Source organism: Harmonia axyridis, chromosome 1, assembly GCF_914767665.1.
Source record: "Harmonia axyridis chromosome 1, icHarAxyr1.1, whole genome shotgun sequence".
Lineage (NCBI taxonomy): Eukaryota > Metazoa > Arthropoda > Insecta > Coleoptera > Coccinellidae > Harmonia > Harmonia axyridis.
The window spans coordinates 79,402,174-79,425,191 of NC_059501.1; the positions used below are offsets into that span (position 1 = coordinate 79,402,174).

General features: G+C 37.4%; 1 protein-coding gene across 3 annotated transcripts in view; it reads right to left on the minus strand.

Annotated features, from left to right (window-relative positions):
- The window catches only part of LOC123680738 (protein prickle-like), a 348,884-nt gene that overhangs the window by 91,248 nt on the left and 234,618 nt on the right, over window positions 1-23,018 (minus strand). Inside the window, exon 2 of one of the 3 annotated variants that reach the window (XM_045618790.1) lies at window positions 6,265-6,702. The exons of the other annotated variants lie outside the window; for them this stretch is intronic. Coding sequence (XP_045474746.1) covers window positions 6,265-6,650 — 386 coding nt within the window. The 5' untranslated portion in view covers window positions 6,651-6,702. The remainder of the gene's footprint in view (window positions 1-6,264; window positions 6,703-23,018) is intronic. 3 annotated transcript variants of the gene reach the window in all.

A 23,018-nucleotide genomic window follows, 5' to 3' on the forward strand; every position in this document is an offset into this window, starting at 1 on the left:
TTGAACCCATATTCCTTATCGTTCACCTCGATAAGTCTCCAAAGAATCATCAATCACGTGAGAATCTCACGTCTCTAATAAACGGCCTAACCCAACCAAACAGCTACATTTAATAAATCCACGGTTCCATTGTTGAGTTCCCTCATCTGCTAATGTCTTTCATTAGACTGCCGGTGTAGAACGAGAAACAATGTCTGAATCGGAAGGCAACTGCTCATTGAACTCCTTCTTCTTGCGATCTGAACAGATCGCACTTTTCCAGCTTAACAAGCTACAGTTATCCTTGAAACGTCTCTTTATAGCTAATAAATCAAAACATTCCCACACTCTCTTCAACCAGAGACAGTTTAATGGGCTAGTTCATGGGTTAGCTCTTTCCTCATATTCTATTTGCTCGCTGTTTAATGGGTGATAGCTGAGGTATTGAGTGAGATTTAAAAAATATTACAGCTGTCGGATATGTTATTCTTATATGTGAAGGATAGGCGGCCAATAAAATTCGAATTCTTCAGAGGGGACATGCGGAAGATTTTTACGACAAAATAGTCTTCTAGGTTGTTGATATGAGAGACCAAGAAGTAATTATTTGTGAGTACAATTCCATGTATTGTCACCCGAATGCTTTTTTTCATCGTTAAAGAATGGCTACTTACTCAGAGCATCTTGTGACCACAATTTAGGCTAATCAAATATTTTTTCCATCGCTAAACTAAGGACATTTTTGGATTATTGTCTAGAAGAGTTATATTTCCTGCATAGGCCGTCAAAGTTAATACCTTCTGGTTTTTTATACATTAGAGTTTGGATAGAATATTTATTCACGCTAAAACTCACATCAAGAACATTACTTTATTACAAGATACATATACCGGGTGTTGCGTCGAGTGAATTTCACTCATACGGGCAGTTGAATATTCAGAGATACATTTAGATAGAAAAACCAACCCCCGCAGGTAAAACTAGGGCTAAGAATAGAACCAGAACATTCTTGGCGCCACATTGACGCTACATTTGGTCATCTTGAAGGCACATCTAAGAGCTAGAAACAAAGTAGTGGACCAATCAGGGACCTGGATTGCGCTTTGGCTATGGAAAATCCAAAGCTACGCTCAGCTGTTAACCAATAAACACATAACTTGTACAGCCAAAATTCAATATATTAGTTAAGAAATCCAGTTTCATTATCCAAATTTAATAGAATACCAGTTTAACGATTCAACAAAAAACATTGGCCCTTCGAGCCGGATAGTGAACATATCGAAAGATTTCAACGGGTAGTATTGTGAAATCGGAAAACAACGTTAAGGTGTACAAGTGCAAACGGTAGCAGAGTACAGCGTATTCAAGGCAGTTTTTGGAGTTTTACTTGGGGGAGGACAAAGCAACAAAAACGAAAAATCAACAAAAACGAAAAATCAACGCAACAGCGTATTCAAGGCATCTGTAGGAGTTCCACTTGGGGAACAATACAAACGGATATACAAACAAAGGATTACTGGTAACCCAGCAGTAGATTGATAGCTGGAACAGGTACATGAAAGGGACACTATTCGTCGTATTGTAGGCTGATGTCAAAGTGGAACTGAAACCTCTGCAACGCGTAGAGAAAATTGAATTTGTCTAGAATACGACGAATATTGAATTGATTAACTAAATAATTTCGTACATGAATTTTTCTCAAATTTCTCTCAGTATTCACAAATGAGTACTGATTCTGATTTGAACAATTCTTTTCAAAATGCTGTTTAAGCATCTTTATTTCCATGACAAAAGGAGAGAACTCACTAACCACAAATGACATAAGAAATATCAAAGAAATTTGCAATTTTGCCGTTTTAACCATTTTAATCAGTATAATTATTATTGGAGAAGGTAAGTTGTAAAGATTTCGATGAGTGTTGATCTCAACGCTTGTACCAAAATTTCAATAAACGTTATTTTCATTTCAGGTAAACCTCTCATTCCTATCAAACTGAAACAAAGTTGGCACTCTCGTGACCAAGAGACCAGTTGTGTCACAACGAATGATGTCTTTCCTCAGAGCTCTAAAAAGTTCCTAACTCACTTACGTCCCAACTTTCCCCAAACTTTTTCACTCCACCCTCAACACAACAATCGAGATTCGCATCTATAGCGTTTCAGATTCATTCGACGAACTTTCCTTCCTTATTCTCCAACGTGACCATAGAAGGAGCCACGACATATCATTTGCTTTGATCGCAGAAATATCGCACTTTCCAATCCAGTTCTTTGACCATTCCGGGCAGTTGTTAGAACGCGATGGCGACGACTCCGACCCGAGATAAATATCTTGTACTCAAGCCTAGCCACAGATGGAGATCTCGCGAATACCTATGACTTTATAAGTGGCGATATCTTCCTCCGATCTCTCATCAACGCGCAACTTTAAAAATTCGCGAATATTTCAATTAGAGCACGATGGGAACTGCTAACGCAGACTGCGATGTGGTTATTTCAAGGAATAATTTCCCTTTAGGCTTTTTCTAAGAGTCGATTGAAAGGAAATGAATTATTTCCTTTGTTAGTATCTATTTTCAACTAGTACAAGGTTTTTATTCGAATGATTCTTTTTACACGATTATACGAAAGAGATTTTCTTTCAATCAAACTGGTTTATCATTCAAAAATATGTTGACTTTCAAATAACAAAGTTTGAGACCACTGAAATCAGACTAGTCTAGTCTACTTTAGACTACTCTACTGGGAGTAAACTAAGTATTTAACAGATTACGATGACCTAACGAATGAAAAAAATATCATCAGCGAAAATCCCAAAAACTGAATGAGACCGTCAATTACAGGATCGATACCCACACTAGATCAAAGTTACATACTCGGTTACATATGTATACGCTAATTCTTTAGACTGATATCAGGAATTCCACAATCCATGAATATATTAAGCCTGTATGAAACAGTTTGTTCTCACAGTGATTGCAATTTCACAAGCTTGGTTTACATTGGTATAATTAGTAGTAAAGTTCGGTGGTAGAGTGCTTAGTTTCTCCTACTAGAATGATTTAAACAGGTTATGTACAACAGATAGTGCAGGGGAGAGTGAAGTGGATAGCATGTATGGAATAATACTCGACTATCCCACTCCCATTTTCACAACTCTACTCTACTGGTTTGTTTGTTGACTATACCAACGTAAACAAACACAAGTTTGGTTTTAGCAGAGGATAGTCTGTCTTTCTAGCAGCTTGTGAGCTTCAGCCTTCGAACTGTCCTCTCAACACACTAGCAAACGTGAATACAGTTACTCTACCAAAATGAGCATTGTAGAGTATTTCGGAAAGTATGCTAGTCAACTCTACTACTGAATATATCAATGTCAACTAGGCTATATAGACTTTTCAATGTGGATTCCGTTGTTTATTAGCTTTCATTTATTTAACAAAATGTTACTGTTAATTTTTAAGATTCTTCTCTGTACTCAAATAAATAATCTTTATTCGATTGAATGAACTTGGTAACAGATATTCAGCCTTCGAAATTGTAACCTTCTAATTTGTTGCTTTCTCTGCAGCTTGATGAGATTTTGATGGTCCTAACACTTCTAACCTAATTTGAACTTTTTTATATATATTTTACTCAAGGACGTGAAAACACTGAATCCATAAAAATATATTTTGCTATGAAGAACTGAGGTACCTGACCCATTCTTATTCAAAAAGAGTTTCACCATTTCGAAGTAATGAAAGTAATAGGCTCTGCGATAGTATCTATTATATTTCTCTTGTTGAGGATATTTTTGTTGAGTTAAAATTTTCACTCATCATGATATTTATGAATGCTAGAGTTCTGACAGAAGAAATTAGGGACAATTATTACAGAAAGAGAATGTTTGGGAGTCGAAAGTCAAGAAATAAAACCCTGATTTTTAATCGTTTTCTTTGACATGTGCCTGCTAAAACAGGAAGAAGAATAAGAAGAAGTTCTTTAATAGGCAAACACCGTCTAGGGATTCCGTTTGGCCTCGCGTTTGGCTGTTTGAAATATTATATGGGTATGAATTCTGCTTTCCTGATAATTTCAATGGTGTATGAATAAACGAACACTCAAGATCTTCTATAAATTCCTGAGGTTAAGTGGCAATGAAATCCTTGAAAATGGTATAACAAGGAAACGACCTATCCGCAGTTCTACGACTCCAGCAAACAGTAGGTATCTGCAATAATTTCGAAACATTTCCACCACCGTAACTAATACAAGATTCTGCGATAACTGTAGTTCGGTATCATCGTCATAGACCAAAGTAGAAGAACATCGCGAACACCTGGTAATTCCCATCTATATGTCTATATTTATGGCAGCTTAAGCAACAATTGGTTCCGTAAATATATGCTTTGAGCGGCCACAGTGTTGCGTCAAGTCACTGGTAGACTATATTGATTATACGGCCTGAGTACCGTGAAAAATTGAGCTATTGAGGTTCACTTCCAAGTACCTACATAGTTATTGTCTGACGCCATCGCTTGATGTAGATCCCTTTGCCCAGATAAGTGGCTACTAGTGCAGAATAGCGCTGTTGGAAAGATATGCTTTCGAAACCACAAGGCGGTCATACTGGAATGGTGGAAATGTCATTGGCTCTCATTTTATGGTCTGTAAGATGTCTAAAAATACTGGTGTATTTACTGATTAGATTTTGTTGGTGCGAATCGAATTCAGGGTTTCCGGTAGTTTCATGTTCTTTCTTAGGTGACGCTATTTAATGAAAAGGTCATATATATGTGTACAACTTTGCTTCCGCTGTTTTTTTCCGAAATTCGAGGCTTTATTGAAAAAACTGAAATACAATTATGATTATGCACTTGGGATTATCGTAATGGACCCATTTTTCGTCTCCGATCACAATGCAATGCAGAAATCCCCTCCGTCTTTGCCTTGCAAGCAACTGTTCACAAGCAAACAAACGCCGTTCAACATTTCTCGGCTTCAACTCGTACCGAACCCAATTTTTTTTCTGAATCATTCCCATGATTTTAATGCATTTTGAAATGGCTTGTAGCGTACCTCCAAATAATCCCGCCAATTCTTATTGCGTTTAACATGAGTCTTGATCAAGTAATGCCTCCGATTCTGCAATTTCGAAAACTTTCTTACTTCAACCGCCATGCTGGTCTTCGACGTCAAAATCACCGTTCTTTAAGCGTTGAAACCACTCTCGACAAGTTCTTTCACTAATAACGGTCTCACCATAGGTATTTGAGAGCATTCAATGAGCCTCAGCCGCTTCATATTTAAACAGAAAATTGAAACATCCCGCAAATGACGAGAATTTGGCTCGTAAGCTGACATGTTTAATCGAGAATACCTCCCAGATATTTCTTCATTTATTATTATGAATTCAAAACGATTTGGGATAATAAGCATTTGAATTATTGAGAATTTTGTACTTTGACGATTTCTTATATGTTCATATTTTTGTTGAGTTTGTACAATACCCCAAAGGCGTAGTTTTTTGGGGTATCGTGTCTTCAGTTGCTTTTACCTCTACGCCAATTAGGATGGAGGCTATCTAAAGCCATTTTCTGTCATTTTTTTACAAAGGTATCCTTTTCAAAAGTAGTTAGGATTTTTGATTCCTATTCTTCATGATTAAGTTCGAAAAATCAAATAATCAGCATTATGACCTATAAAATCGATAAGAATTGAGAAAATTCACAGTAATTCTATTTCAAGTAGAATATCGAGAAAAACCTAATATTTCAGTGCCCAGTTGGATTATCTGCATGTAGATGTTGGGATTTAGTGTCTATTGCGAGCAGAATATCTGAAAATAACCTAATATTTCAGTTCCCACTTTAAATATGTCTGTAGGAAGATATTAAAACTTTTTTTGTGTGTGAAATAATCATTCGAATGTTCATGCCGAATTTTTGGAATAAAAGAATTACCCATTATGTGAAATTACTGTTTGAATCATAAAAAAATGTTGTCTGAGCTATTGTAACCTAAGCTAGCCCCATCTGAAATACCAATCCCAGCTTTATCTATCTCATGTAATCAAATATAAGAGGAACTTCGGATTTGATACATCAAGGACAAAAAAAAAATGAAATCCTATACCCCAAAGGAAAGAAAATACTCAACTAACACTGAACCCCTCGGACATCTCCACGCTTCATTAAACTCCCTCCTACGAGGATAATAACATCAACTACCAACCCTCAGAGTCAATAAAAATAAGACGCCGAAACGCTCGCCCGCCTTCCATCAGTGATCTAATAAACTTACTCATCGTTATCCTGTAGCTCCAAGGAATTAACTCCGGGAGAACTGCTGAACGCCCTGGGCGGCTGCGGGGACCTCATCCTGGCCTCCTGGTTCCTTCCCTGGACGCGGTCCGCCACCACGTCCTCGAAGAACTGACGTCCGTTAGGCGCACTCCTATCGTTGACCGTCGTCGTCTGGTTCACTCCGTTCACGAACACTCCTCCGAACTTTTTTCCGACGCCGTTCTCACTTTTCTTGCCGTAAAGTTGGCGGTAGTATTTCTCCTGGTCGCCGTACATCCAGCACACTTTCCACCACTGTTTGCACATCAGGACGTTCGCGGATGCGCTCGCGTTTTCTCGTTTCGTTGCCGAAGTAGGCATTGTTGAGGTTGGCGCGTTTTTCATTTTTTTATTTTAGGTTTGCTTCTCGATGACCAATTGGATTGTGTGGGTGGATCTGTAAAAGTTGCTGGTTGGGAAAAAATTCTTTGTTGTGTGGTACAACACGTCGATGAAGCCATATCTGATTCGATGACGATGTGAAAAATACTTGCTACTACAGTGTAGATACAAATTTCCTACATTTAAAGTTCTTCCGACATTCTCAAAATTGATTTCGGGTAAAATTTATAGACATAATTGTAGGATATAGGTATACTTTGATTAATTTGTATTGATTTATTATATAATATGTACTTCAGGTTCATATAATCAACACACGTAAATGTTTATATTGATTTTGGGTTCTATTATTAAGATATAATTGTAGGATCTAGGTATAGTTTGATTGTTTGGTCTTAATTTATTATATAATATATATTTCATGTTCATATTATTCAATGCGACCTCACTTTACAACAAGAGCAATAATAAGGCCCCACGTTGGGCGCCAAAATGCGACCACTATAATCCTATGAAAATCACAGGTTCACCTGTCAACAATACAGTCGAGTCAGGGGGGTATTTATTGAAAATCTTAATCTACCTGGCATCCATTGAATATCACTCAATAGCTCATAGGGATCCATTCCCATCTTCACTGTTTAGCTTAGCCAGCATATATCCACCCGACTTGACTGGATAGTTGACGGGTGAGCCTTTGACTTTGGTAGTATTAGAGAGAGGTTGCAGTTTGGCGCCCAACGTGGGGCCTTATTACTGTTCTCAACCTTGAGATGTGGGGACAATAACCTCAACTAATCCTCGTAAGAGTGCGATTTGCAGTTGACATGTAAAACTACCAAAAATATCTAAATCCACAAAACCAATCAACCATATATCGCATTGGTTGGGAATGAATTAATATTCCTAATAAGAAATGGATCAAATTTCCATAAAATGATTCCTTCCAACTATCCCCGTTATCACTGTCATTACAACAACCCATTACCTAGATCGTCCGAATCCCAAAAGTACTGCCATCTATCACGTTGGGAACTACAGGACTTATTTACTACGTAACATCTACACACGAGAAGGATTATCCTATTGTATTAAATATCAGATGATGTAACAGCCTAATATTTTGATGGCTAACAGAAAATTGTTAAATTCCGGAAGAAGTACCTCTCCGGGCGGGATTCGAACCTGTAATCTCAAAAGGTTCGAAAATTACAAGACAGAATGATAATTCGCGCAAAAACCAGAAGATTTCTATAGTTTATATTTTGAAATACCACTCAAGTTCGAAAAATTCACCAACCAACCCTGTATACAATTGACACCGACTGCTATAAGTGTACAAGCAGATAATCCCCTCATAATGCACCAACTAACACTTCCTAGACAACGGCAAACCCATACTATCCACTTCTTCTATGGCCATAAATGCCCACATGGAATCTGTGCTCCATAGGCACCATAGAAATTATGGGCATCCTTTCACCCCATTACCACGATAGCGTCGTAGGTGTGGAACGCATATCGGAGAAATTCATTGCAAATTGCGATTTTAACAAATCCTTATTCCACATAAGTGCGGCACATTCGATATCCGTTTCCATGTCGTGACTGGTTATTGAAATGCACACTGAGGCTCAAGGTCGTCACGGTATCAAAGATTGCATTGCTGCCCATAGACTTGGGTTACCGATTCAATCATACTGTTGAGAGAAACGCGATATGTCCGTCATCGCTGGTTTTGGTGTTTGACATAATAGTTTTGGCCTTTGGTTAAATTGAACGGAAGCTTGTGGTGATATACGATACTGCATTAATATCTGTTACTATGTGGAGAAAATAATCTCTTTTGTTTGGGAGGATGGAGATATTGTCTGTTGGTTCAGTCGACTGCGTGTAGCTTACACAATTCAAGAAATACGAGAAGATGTTGTAATGACAGATACTGAAGCTAACAGTTCGAATTACTCTTCAAAAGTTCTGGAGATGTTGATAGTTGAAGGCACTGATTTGTGATCATGTGTTTTACGGGCTTTTTCTTACCCATGCTTTCCTGCAACTTTATTATGTATTTTACTAATTCAATAACCGGTTGGAAGTGAATAGTAGAGATTTATCGTTGAAAATAATGGCTTTATGGATAAAGTAACAATTCACAGAAAATCTTGGAAACAGACTTTTCGATCTACAGTTCATACCCCTGGGCCAAGAACATGGTCGTCCAGGCCAAAATTCTAGTCATCGTCGTTATCGAAATGTTAATCCAAACTGAGAGGCAGCTCTCAGTTATTTCTGCTTTCATCAAACAATTTTTTAAATAGAAGTTATTGATGCAGAAGTGGCTATTCATAAACGTGTCTAGGATACCACTCAAAAATACAAATTGGTACCTAGCTATTTCTACTTCTCAGTTGCTTCAAAGCTTTATTACTTCTATATCCTTTGACATATTAGTTATTTCTATCAGGTTTGCCCATGTATTTCAGAAACCGCTGGAAAAAAATTCAGAAGTCCCTGATAATATACTCAAGGCTAGGTAGTTAATGAAGGATTTTGCAACTTTGAAGATTCAGTACTACTCGATTCATAAAAGAATCCTCACTAACTAGAAACAATCTTCTTATATTTCAATCATCAAACCATAATAGCGTTCTGCCATCAATGTTCATATTATTTTAATAACAATTGACAAGTTGAAACAGCACTTGCAGATAAAGTATTCTGCAGATACTCAGTATATTTCCTCTATCTAAACCACCATGAAAAGAAATATCTCAAGGTATAACCATCACTAATTGAAACTAAAGAAAGATGGCCGTTAATTTATGGTTGAAGATATAACTACCGAGAGTAATCTGGCGTTGAACACCAGAAGATCCTGTCAACCAAAGTATGCCTACTACAACCTTGAATAAAGACCGATCTGTTTGAAGACTTTTGAAAACATCCCATACTGAAACTGTGACAGTTCAAGTCATACTCAACTTTGTTTTACCTTTAACTATTTCAAACCAATTCTAAAGCGATAAAATTAAGAACCAGAGCGAATGCGACAATTTGCTCAAGCCTCATCGCCCAACACAGCCATTAAGCCCAGTTTCCACCGACGCAAAAACCACCTGATCACAGCATCCCATGGTACAAATCGAATTTTCGATATTTCTCCTTCCTGTCGCAGTTCCCAGAACAGACTCCTGCGGTCACCCGACAGCGTTTTTTGCAGCACCGCGCTAATTAATTACGATGCTACGGTCAACTTAAGCCGCGTTCAGACCGAAACGGCAATGATTTCGTTACGTACAAACGGTTTGCTGGCAGTTTATTCCATGGGGACTGGTTAATTGAAATTTCATGCGGTGCAAGTCGGTTGCGAAGAAAACGGCCTGGCGATGGACGAGTGGACACTCGGAGTCAAGGTGGGTATTTCTGCATTACGCAGAGTTTAGCGAGTCTAACTGTGGATATCCGCTCGGAGCTGCAGCTCGGTCAGCAGTTTACACCTTCCTCATTCGGCCGAAATCGAACGATGCAGATGTTAAGGATCTATCATTGACCTTCTACCTCGAATCGCCAACGGTTTCAATAACCTTTCTAATATAAACTGCGAGCTTCGATATTGCGTCGCTCTTCCACTAGTTTCTATCAGAAAATTCTTAGACGATATATATAACATAACGCAATTCTTCAAACTTTGCCTAACATTCAGCTATTATCCAATAGAAGATTGAATTTTACGAACAACAGTATAGAGTCGCTATTAGTAAACCCTTAGGCCCAGTTTCACGAAACAGCACTTGATCCCAGATTGATTAAACTCCGCTTGTTACTAAAGCAGGCTTAACAGTGTTTTCTGTTTCACCATGCATCAACCCGTCCGAAGATGATCGCGATTAACCAAATCACGATTAAATAGTCAAACCATTTGGCAACGTTGTGAACAAAAAGTTATATAGTGTTCTGTATCGTATTAGCAGTGATGACCACCATTGGCGCTAGGTGTCAGGTGTCATTCATTCATAACTCATAACATTTCAAATCATTTGTCATCTTGTAAACAAAAAACAAAGTTGATTTTTGCCGAAAATGTCGAGTGATGTGCTTCGAAATGTCGGAAACTTGCAGAAGTTAAAAAGAAATTATCCCATTTCACAAAACCACACATTCTGGAAAAAAAACTATATAAGTAATTTTATTATTATATATTATTATACTTTCTCCATCTACTGCCTATTCAACTGAGACTTCACCACAACCTAATTTAACGATTGAACATCTATCACCTAGAGAAGAACATATAGAAACATATTTATATGCTGATGACGCTAATGTTTTAATATCAGGCCCCAGACTATTGGAGATGTCATGAACACTTTGAAAACATCAATGACAGTGATTGAAAAATGGTGTATCGAAAATGGTTTAGTTCTCAATGGGAATAAAACTAATGTTTGACCCAAAAATTAGAAATTTCCGGAAAAATAATTACATAGACAAGAGTTCCATACTGATAAATAATTATTAATCTCAACTTGAAAGGTTATAATCCTCCAAAAATGGCCGATTGGTGCTAAATCACGATTGGTCGATTAAATGGCGCTTTGGAGTGTGATAAAACGCTACATTACATTAATCGTGGTCTAAGGCCTCACTTAAGAGCCAAGTCAAGATTAAAGCATTTGGTGAAACTGGGCCTTAGACTCTTACATCGCAAAGTTTTTTATGGAAATATTCGAGAATGATGCAATACCAAGATGTAGATTTTATGGTACCTCTATCAAAACTGTTCACTTCATTAGTCGTCATAGTCTACAGCTTGGTCTCCAGTTTCAGAGTTCTAATGGACTCCAGTATCTGAGATAGCTTCGAAGAGGCTACTTCTTCATTTCTACCTTTTTTGTCGAAATCAGATTTTTCGTTTGCTAGCGATGGCGAGACATTCCATCACCAGGTCATCTTGAGATTCTTCCTCCTCTCCACAGAATCTTCACCCGTCGTTTTCTGCTAGACTCATTTCAAGTGGTGTATCATATTCTTGCTAACATTCAGAAACATTTAAAATATTGCCTAATCAAAGTTTTGATGATGCTTTTTGGAATGATCCTACCCAGGAAGATTCCGCCCGAGTGTTTTGCTTTCGGGTTTTCCATCCTCTTGAAACTCTTTCTTGTAGGTGGGTTTACCTCTCGGTTTCCTTATACCACAGAAATGTTTGTGCCCCTTTTGTGGCCTTATTTTTCTTCAATTCCAAGTGATCAGGAACCCAGACTGAACAGACTTAACAGACCTTGTTATTCTTGCCGATTTCGTTGTCATGCAAATAGCTCAAATGAAGCCTTCAACTTGGCTGAGATATGTGGATGGTTCTTTCGTCATCGGCTCTCAAGGTGGATATCCTTTTGCCAAATGTCAAATCCTTTAAACGACTTTTTAAACCATCGCAATACTAGCCACTCTAAAATTGGAATTGAAATGAAAGCTCTTCCATTTCTAGAAGTCTTACTAACAAGAAACAAGAAAGAAGGTGAACTAAGACACGGTGAACTCTCACATATAGATAACTGCTCAAGGATTCTCACCACCATCCACAACAAAAACGAGAAGTGATCAAGACACTTGAAGGAAGAGCCCGTATATGTGAGCCAAAGTATGTCCAGGAGGAACGTCGTTGATGACCTCCTTGGGTTTCCATGAATGAGTAGGGTAGAGAACAAAAGATCTGCATGGTCGCAGTTCCCGGAAGGCTTACCGAACTACAATGACCCCAGTTCAAATAATAATGTCCAGGAGAAACTGAATGACTTGAGACAAACCTACTTATCCAATGGTTATAATTCGAAACAAATCGAACGAGCAATGAAAACAGGAAGTCAGTCACAAGAAAAGTGGGTTCCAGACATTTTGAAAATTATACATTCAGACAAAATTATGATTTATTGAAAGTCTGAGTTGTTTTGCACTATTATTGACGAACACTCCACTCCACTGAGATCTTATTAAGGAGATATAAATTTGTAGAGAAGCACACAAGAGTTTTTCATTTCAACTGAGCTAATTTTAATTCCTGTTGTTTTTCTTATAAAATATTCAACATTTTCATTACGCCTTCCAGTTTATTGTTTTAGTTACGTCTAACGACGTACTATATGAAGTCATCATAGAGTTGTGTGGGGTAAAACATCACTATTAAGCACTCACCGGAATCGTTTTGTAAACACCAAAACGAAACCAGCAAATAAATCATTCGCTCGAGTTACCATAACAAGGTTTACGTTCCGAGACAGTGGGTGAAGAAATGAAATATGCACGTTGAAAACGCTGTACCAAATTCCACATTCTGAAATAATCACACCTCGCCAACGAGATATGCAGATGAAATCTCATTAATTCCCTCGCTCAAAAAAAAAAAAAAAAAATCAGACGTCTCGCATTTTCTCATGATCGGAATAATGGAAATTCGAAATTGTAAGTACGCGAACAAAGCCCCTGACACGGCCACGATCCTTGTAAGTGTCTTATCGGCTCAATTCAATCTGGTGCATTTGAATAGATATTTATTGCCGGGTCGTTGAACATTACCTGGCAAATAAGTGGAGTGACATAACACCGAAAGAAATCGGTCACGATTCTCTCCGTAACTGGACTTGCCACGATAAGCCTTAAAAATTATGCTCGGTAGTTTTGTGTTGTTGGAGGTGGGGTGTGTCGCGAATGAAGGAGGCTAGAGAGTAACGCTCGATTTTCGATGGATGGTCGATAGGCACGAAAATTAAACAAATTGACGTAAAATTCATTGTTAATTAACAACCGCACATGATCATTGTACTTATCAGTTGGCACAGCTTCGAATACGTAAATTTCATTGATTAAGTTAAGCAATACGATGGCACTGGCTAAAATAAATAGAAAACATTTAGTGCTAGTATTCCAACCACTAATTCAACCATAGTAAAACTAATTTTTTTTGGCGAAATTCGATCTCATTATTCAACATAGTTGCCTTCGATCTTCCAACTTTTCGATACCATTTTTGTAGTACGATTTGTCTTTCGCTTCAAAATAGGCCTCAGTTTCGGCGATTACTTCTTCATTGGCGCTAAATTTCTTTTCAGCGAGCATTCTTTTGAGGTCTGAAAACAGGAAAAAGTCGCTGGGTGCCAGATCTGTCGAATACGGTGTATGCAGAAGCAATTCCAAGCTCAATTTATGCAATTTTGTTATTGTTTTCATTGATTCGTGACAGGGTGCATTGTCTTGATGAAACAGCACCTCTTTTTTTCTTCAAATGGAGCCGTTTTTTAAGGATTTCATCCTTCAAACGATCCAATAACGCTATATAATAATCGCTGTTGATGGTCTGGCCCTTTTGGAGGTAATCAATTAATATTATACCTTGTACATCTCAGAATACTGATGCTATAACCTTGCCAGCTGACTGTTGTGTTTTTTCTCGCTCTGAATTCGATTCATCGTGTGCATTCCACTCAGCTGACTGTCTATTGGACTCCGGAGAGGAATGATGGAACCATATTTCATCTATTATCACATATCGACGTAAAAATTCGGGTTTATTGCACTTAAACAGCTTCAAACACTACTCAGAATCATTAACACGTTGTTGCTTTTGATCGATTTTGCACACAGCTTTCTCATGTAAAAATATTCGCAAATGATATCTTCACAATGTCTGCTATCTCGATCAACTTCACTTTACGGTCATTTAAAATTATTTTGTGAACTTTATTGATTATTTCGCCTGACAGGCCATTTTGGGCGTCCAATGCGTTCGCCGTCTTCGGTGCTCATTTCACCACGTTTAAACTTTGCATACCTATCAAAGATGTTTGATTTTTCTGGTGCAGACCTCGGAAACTCTTCATCAAGCCAAGATTTTGCTTCAACTGTATATTTTCCCTTCAAAAAGCAATATTTTATCGGCACAAGAAATTCTTTTTTCGTATCTTTTTTCGAATAACAAAAGTAGCTATATCTCGCAAATTAATTGTCAGACTGCTGTCAAATTTTGACACGTTTCGTTTGAAGGTTGGTACTTACTAAGAATCTTATGGATTTAATACTAGCACCACCTATGAATGAAGTCAAATTGAAAAAAAAAAATGATTTTATTTTTTAAACCCGAAACTTATCGATTGAAAGGTTACGAACCCAGAGTACAATCACAAATGGCCAGGTCCGAAACCAACACATCAGACCTTAATTAAACCAAACAGGAAATCAACCAAGGATTAATGGCACACGACGCAGAGTCGCGCAACAATTTGTCCGACCCGGAAACGCAACCCGGATAAAAATCCGGCCCTATTACTGTTAAAATACGATCAGAAATGCCTCCCGAGCTCTTTAACGGCCGTCCCTCATGCTCGCCGCTCGTCGTAACTCGGATCGCAAAGACGAAGGTCGAGTCTCAACACCTGCCCATCCATCAGTTCCTAATATGGCCGGAGTGGGCATCTCGAGACAGAGATTATAATGGGTTTTAAGTGATTAAAAGCATAAAGGCTAGATCTGATGAACCTGGTCCGTCGGATCGGGATCTGATTCATCGCGACTCCATTAAAGTTGAGCATTCGCTCCTTCGCCGAGCGGCCAGTTGCCATTGCATCTATTTTACCGGTTGAAGTTTATACGACCTAATATCCATATCTGTGGTCCGAATGGAGGAGGTTTCGTGCGTATTCGCAATCGGCGAGCTGATGAGATGATATCTCAGAATTTCTCTTTCATTACCATCGCGGGGAATGGCTGATTTTTGTTTGTCTGCTGCCGTGACTTAATGTCGAATCGTTGCTTCGACTTAAACTGCTGGAATAGATTGTTTAGTCTTGAAAATGCAATGCTTGGATGAAGCAGTTCTTTTGGATTCCTTTTGGTTCATTATTTCCTGTAGAGTGGAGGAAATAGTGAACATTGTCATGGTCATGGTCGTTGTAATAGTATATGCTCTTCAAAGGGTATTATATTGAAAGCATACTATGTGAATGTGGTTTCCAAGCTATCCATTCAGTTTCAGATTCTTTTTTAGAACAGGTTGCTAACTTCAAATCAGAGTAAAATGGAAACTAACATTTATTAGTACTTTCTGGTCCTTTTTTTTGTTTTCAGATTCAATTAAAAAATCGCCAACTGTTGGTGAAAAGAAGGGATGGAGAAGATATTATTTGCACGTGACCATCAAGACGAAAATGAGCATCATCCAAGAACGAGATGTTTGTAAACGTTTGTAAGCGCTCAATTGCCTGGTCTACGAATTATTACCTCTAAATGGCATCTTGGAGTTTCAATTCTGGCACCAATTGAATTTTAAAGGGGTGCAGCCTCAAATTTCCGAGAAAAATGAAAAGCAAAAGGAAAAAGTAATAAGAAAGAAGTTCCTCCTGAATTTTTCCAAAAAGTTGCAACATTGTACGGTTTTACAAACAAGTTAACAAGTCCTCATGTACTAGGAAGGTTTCAGTAGTTTCCTAGATGCATCATATCGAGGGTATTGAAATTGAGGCAGGGAAACCAGAAATGATAAAATTCAACAAATGAAAAGGAGTTAAGAATTGTTCAATATATATAGCAGCCGCCGATCTAGATTTTGACCTATAACACTTTTTATGCGCAATGCAAATATGCCCTTCTTATGACTAACTTTATTGTTTGCATTTTTTCATTTGTAGCAATCCAAATACTGCTTATTTTATTTCTGTTTTTTTTTGCTCACCTTATAATAGATATAACCGTGAGAAAAAGTAGTTGTTGGTGGTTCCTGAATGGTGATTTTCATTTCGTGTAGAAGAAAAAGGTGAGGAACTATTTTTAATACATATTACACATATTTTCCACAAAATTCAATGTTGCATTACCGGCCTTCCAGGTGTCACGTCGGTATTAGCATGACAAAAAAAAGCTACGTTGGTAGCTTAAGGTTCAATTTCTCATTTTTTTGAAAAGCAGAATGGAAGCTGCACCACCAAAAAGTCAATAACTCAGGAATATTCACGAACCAATAATAGATTATGTCTCGAATCCTTAAACTGACGTCAATTTACTGACACATTGAATTCAAGTTATAGCACATATATGAGTCTAATACCTACCAGAATATCCTCATTATTACCGCGTACTTCCATGAACGTTATAAATCCTGAAAAGTTAATGGAAATACCCACGCAACTGCAATCAAAAGTTAAATGCATTCTCATAGGGGTGACGTAATGCATATTTTATGAAACGGGGGATTTTATGCAAAAGCGAACAATCTCGATTTTCATTTTTGTCCCGGCTTCGCGCTTTCAGCAGCTTGCAATAAAAGTGAGATAGGCATAATGGACACTCGTAAAAGATTTTTTTTATATTCATAATTTCCAGTGGTTATGTGGCTATGCGCAAGTTGACGGGTAGTATATATGGTTAAAGGACATCACACATGATAGAGTATTTGTGAGAAAATGTACTCAATTAACTGTTCTAGTTATTCTTCAACTGGAAATATTTTTTTATAAACATTGAAGTCATTGGAATCGATTTCATAACATGACCTTTAAAATGACAAATCATTGAATATTTTTTTTTTCAAAACTGATTCGACAATTTGGCTTAATTGTAAATATTAGGGTGCATAATACTCAGTTCATGTGCGGAAAAGGTAGAGTGTCTACTGTTATATTCTCAGACTGACTTGAAATGTTGCACCTGCTATAACATGGCAGAACTATTTTTGGTAAACTACCAGATTCACATTCTTGAAGCAAAGCTCTAGATTGATGATAAGTTTATGATGTCAAATATGAACTAGTATGGTTTTCAATCAGTCAGAACATGACCACAAGATAATAAGTACCTAATTAATTGCGAAAGATAGAAATGGAGCCCAATTTCTTATTACCGAATTAAATAAAAATAATAATAATAGTAATTCTCAATTTCTCAAATCCAAATCTCTCAAACTACATCGATAGCCTGCTTCTGAGTATAGACGATACTTCTATAACTTTTTTCAATTTTGAATGCTTAATTCAATATCTACTGAAGAATCAAATAAAAGTTTTCAAATAAACCGGGTGTTCCAAGTTATCGTATGCAGGCAATATCAAGCTTTTTTGACAAGATAATAAAAAAATTGCAGTGTATAATATCAAAGTACCTTCTTTGTGATGTATGAAAAGGTTCGTTCATTTGAGAACCCTGTGGTAGCTACCCCTCACTTTTCATTTTCCAATGGCACCCCTTGTATATTGTCAGTGAAAATTGCGTGTCATTCTATTTGGAATACAACGATAGCATATACTTGGTATTTTTTCATTAATAATAACGAAAACATTATCATTTTGTGAAGTATGAATTGTAACCAAAATACCTACTATGCAATTCGAAAAACGAAAAAACATTTGAAGCAATTAATCTACTTCTCATGAGTAGGTTTGTACAAACATGGGTGGAAGTATTTGATTTTTTCAAAGATAATTGATTAACGTAAAAGAAGTCACAAATTAGTATTGTTTTTGTTGTTATTACTGAAAAATACCAAGTATGAGCTATCGTTGTGTTCCAAATGGAATGACACGCAATTTTCATTGACAATATACAGGGGGTGCCTTATAAAAATAGAGAGAAATAAAGAGTGAGGGGATGCTACCACAGGTCTGTCAAATGTAAGAACCTTTTGTATACTTTATTGTGTGGGTTGTGGTCCTTATACTGTAACTAAAGTAGTTCACGGCCAAGGACAAATTAGAGAAAAAAAAGATCGGGATAAGAACACTTATTCAATTTATTTCCAACCCACTAAAAATGTGGGAAGAAGATGATATTTGATCTTATAAGGGAGGGGGGGGGCTCTGGCCACTTGGGTCGTTGCAGGTACTTTTCGCCGGTCTCGGGAACAGATGTGAAATTCTTTAATCTTCTCGTTGTCGGTGCAAGTGTTGCACATATGTTGTAGTTGGTCTGAACTCAATTGAATTATTCGCCCTGAAATTCCGAGTTTTATGGGCATTCGACCGTTAGCAAAGCCTTTCTACGGATCCCTTAGGGGCGTGGCTTTGATAATCCTAAGTTTGTAGACTGAATTCTTCAGTTCTCGGACTTTAATGTTATTCAAAGCAATTTTTTTATTTTTTTATCATCTTGTCAAATAAGCTTGATATTGCCTGTATACGATAACTTGGGACACCCGGTATAGTAAAGACGGAATAAAATTATTGAGGTCTGCCCATGCCACAACTGTTAATGGACATCCTCTTCAATCTAGCCGTATCTTCTACACCCAAGCAAATTGATAAGTTCCTCTCCCCAATAACATCGACCGTCCGCTTGTACGTTCTTGTAGATGCAAATCCTGCGTCCGTCTCCTCGTCAAATCCTCCCTTTATTCGTTTTATGACCATTATGACCGGCAACACCGCATATTCGACAATAACACTAAATCCTCCCATATCGATACAACTGAGCTATGCATAAACGAGTTTTATTTAGCGCCGAACGCTATAAACCAACGCTACAACCAATGGAATGTTCTAGTTTACAGAACCCCTATATATATATATACATGTTGCGTACGCTATAAATCGATTTTTTTCGATCATATCTTCGTACGCGTACTGCGGTTTTGTATATGGCGTCCCGATCATGAATTGAGCCTTTCCGAATGGTAAACCATTGGAATGGTTTCAATTCAATTCATATTGATAATGGTATTTTTCCTGACATATGGCGTGACCATTCATTGAATATATCATAGATAATTGAATCTAGGAGTATTCCCGCGAATGTCGAAAATTTCGATTTTTTCGATGTACCTAACTTGGCGAATATAATAAAACGAATAAGAATCTGGTATCTGAAAACTTTGATAGAAAAATAACCACACAGTCCAAAGAATGTTCCTAGAATGCACTAGGATCAAAGAAAGTGCTGATCATTTGCAACCAAGCCTTCAAAAAACACAGATCTTCTTATGAGATCTTTCGCCTTTAAATGGCCTTCGCCTCAATTTCACATGGCTGGCTGACAACAATTTTGGAAATATACCCAATGACAAAATACTTTCTGGAGTATCCAATTTGCAATAGATCAACGAATTTCGAACTTTCGACGGGAACATAACTACTAAGTAGATTTCAATTAGGAAGGGAATTTTCCAGTGAGATTCCTCGACCCCATCATAGTTCTGCTTGGCGCTGAACCTCCTCTCTGAACAACTGAATACTCCTGAAAAAGGTTTCAATATCAGAAATAACAGTAATATTACTGAACCCAATAATTTGCTATACATGGATGATTTAAAATCTGAATGGACAATAGATAGAAGCAGTGAATTCGGACGATTTTCACAAATACCTAGGAATAAAACATATCCCAAGAATCAAACATCAAAGAATTAAGAAAGACCTAACAACTGAGTTCATTAGGAGATCCAAAACAATTTTAAAAACAAACCTCAACAGCTAGAACATGACGGAAGTCATCAATACAAATGCATGTTGAATCCTAACATACTCTTTTATACTATTTCCATGGAGCAAAACAGATATAGTAAACCTCCAACGCATAATGTGAACTTTGATTACAAAAGCACATAAGCACCATCAGAAAAGCAGCGTTGAGAGGAGATGACAACATAGCCGAGGAATAAAGGAGGCAGAGATCTGCTAGATATCATGGAACTTGCCCATGGGCAAATAAAAAGTCTACGAACATACTTTAGAGACCAAGCAAGTACGTCAGAGGTCTACCAAACATTGTGTGAAGCAGATGAATCCACACCTTCACAGCTGCCCAAGAAGCAAGTTTCATGCAATTATGACAGTACATGACAGTAAGTTATCTTTCAGACCACATATCTGGGCCATTTCTGATGTACTTCTGAAGACTCTGGGATTTGTCCTGAGGAGCAGAAGAGATTTAATCGGAAAAACTCTACACTACCTCTTTGTCGCTTTCGTGAGATCAAAGTTGGAGTTCTCATGCGTCGTTTGGTCACCCTACACATCAGTGGACAGCCTTATTCTTGAGGGGATAAAATACAAATTCCTCAGATATGTTTCAATTAGAAGTGGCTCATTTTCTTCTGAGACTTTCTTTGCAGGTCAGTTGTGGGTCCAGCTTGGACTGTCTTCCTTGAGAGCAAAAAGATTTCATGCGGATGTCATATTTGCCTCTTTTTATTGAATAAATATGATGAAATAATTTGAATTGAGTTGACTATGTTATTTTAATTTAGGGATAAAAGACCCATTTCACTCCTGCTTTTGAGAAAGTACAACAGCTTATTCAATATGGTTTGTGCTAAAACGCTACAAGCATCACGAATGTTGAGACATACTGATCTCAGACAATTGTAATAAATCGTTAAAATATTCTTATTATTATATGCAATTGCACATCTTGCGCATGATATGGGTAATATAGATCTAGATTACCCATCCCTCGCATCAGCTGAAATCCTTCAGCTCCAATTGGCCCAAAACAAAGAGCATTTTTTCCAAGCTCAACGAATGTCAAATCCAGATTCCCACGGTCTTATCAAATACAACATGATATGGTTAAAACACAAGTCGAGCGTTCAAATTGACGTGATAAAATCTCACTGCCGGTTAATTCTCGAATTTCCATCATTTCGAGCTCAACAAAGCGTATAAATATTTGATGTGGAGAAGATACGGAAGAAAGAACCGGTAGGTTGAGTGGATCCACGAATATGCATAATTGTGAAACAGAACATACTCATGAGCTCTTCGGACAAATCGTAATGACATGTTGATCGTAATCGTACCCTGTTGAGTTTTATGAATAATGTGGGTTTTGCTTTTATATGTCGACTACGATGTGAGGTATCTTCATGAATTCATATAATGAGAGTTTTTTTGGTTCATTTGGACGGGGATTGAATAATTTGAATGAGTCCGTTTTTTATTGCTGTTTTGGTTGGACCTACCAGTTAATATTTTTCAAAACCGTCTCATTCTCTTTTTTGTGAGCAAATTTAGAACAAAAATGGTTTTATATCTGGAATGTCCTACTTATCTTCAGTTTCAAAAGTAAGTAGCAATATAATAAAAAAAACCTCGCATTGTTTTTATATCAGAATATTTTTATGGTAAAGGTAAATGTACCTTCAAGGAGGAATTTAACGGATGGAAAAAACCGAAAGAGAAACAGTCTGACAGAGTCTACCTGGGTTATATCATTCCAAAAATGTTCTTCTAAACTTTGATACTGCGAGATCTAAGGAGAAACAATAATATGCTACACCTTCTAACTGGATTCCTCACAGGATATTACCGCCTCAGGAAGCACCTCTTGATAATGCAGAAAATGGCAACTGCAGATTCTGGGGATCACCTGGTGACGGAATGCCTTGCCATCACCAGTCAACGCAAAGAGTGCTTTGGACAAGAGGCTTGTAGAGGTGAGGAAGTAATCTCCTTGAGGCCATCCTGGCAAGAACAGCTCTGATAGTGGTCACAAGTAATAGACCATGAGCTCGCGGTGCAATAAAACCTTCTTTAGACCTACAATTGATCTGCAATAGCTTTTCTACAGGGCAATACCCATCAATCTCTTTGCAATGGTTTTTGAGTTATTTTGTCTTCAAACATATCACTCTATCATTTATGTTATTCAATTCTGTTCGTTTGGGTGTAGGTGCTATAAACCCTATTAAATTATGCTAAATGACCGTTTAGGGTTATCACCAGAGGAGTGCAACTGGGGCAAGAGACCAGTTGATATTCCCCAAATTCTACGACACAGGTAAAATTGCGCTTTCACCACAGCATCTCTATTCTCCAATACTTTCTAGGTAAATATTTCACACTTCGTTTAAGGAGATAAAGTCACTATTTGAATTGAGATATTTCAAGTTAAACACGAAGCTACATGATTATAATGATGTTGATGTGACAATAGTGGAGAATCGAAAAATTATGGTGAAATTTGCAATTTTGCCAGTGGCGTGAAATTTGGGGAGGATCAACCAGCCACTTGATGCCATCGTACTCCTCTGGTGGCAACCAGAAACGTTTATTTGGCATAAATTGGTTTACAGTACTTCCACTTCTTGGTGCATTATAAGTGAAACAGTTTGAATGTACAGGTCACAAATAATTCATAAATTTTCCAAATGACCCTGTACTTTATACAGGAAAAACATTTTATCTAGTTTATTTTGTTAAATTTTCTTATTTCTGCTGATGCTTGTATGGTTGAAATATTTTCAATTACTTATGAGATAAACAGTATATGCTGGTACTCCCAGAGCTCTATTCTCTCAGAGTTAATGTACTATTCCATGAAAAAAATGCCGAGATATTATCTTACACGATGATCGGAATCGAAAAGTCATTACCGACTAATCTAACCGAAAAAATC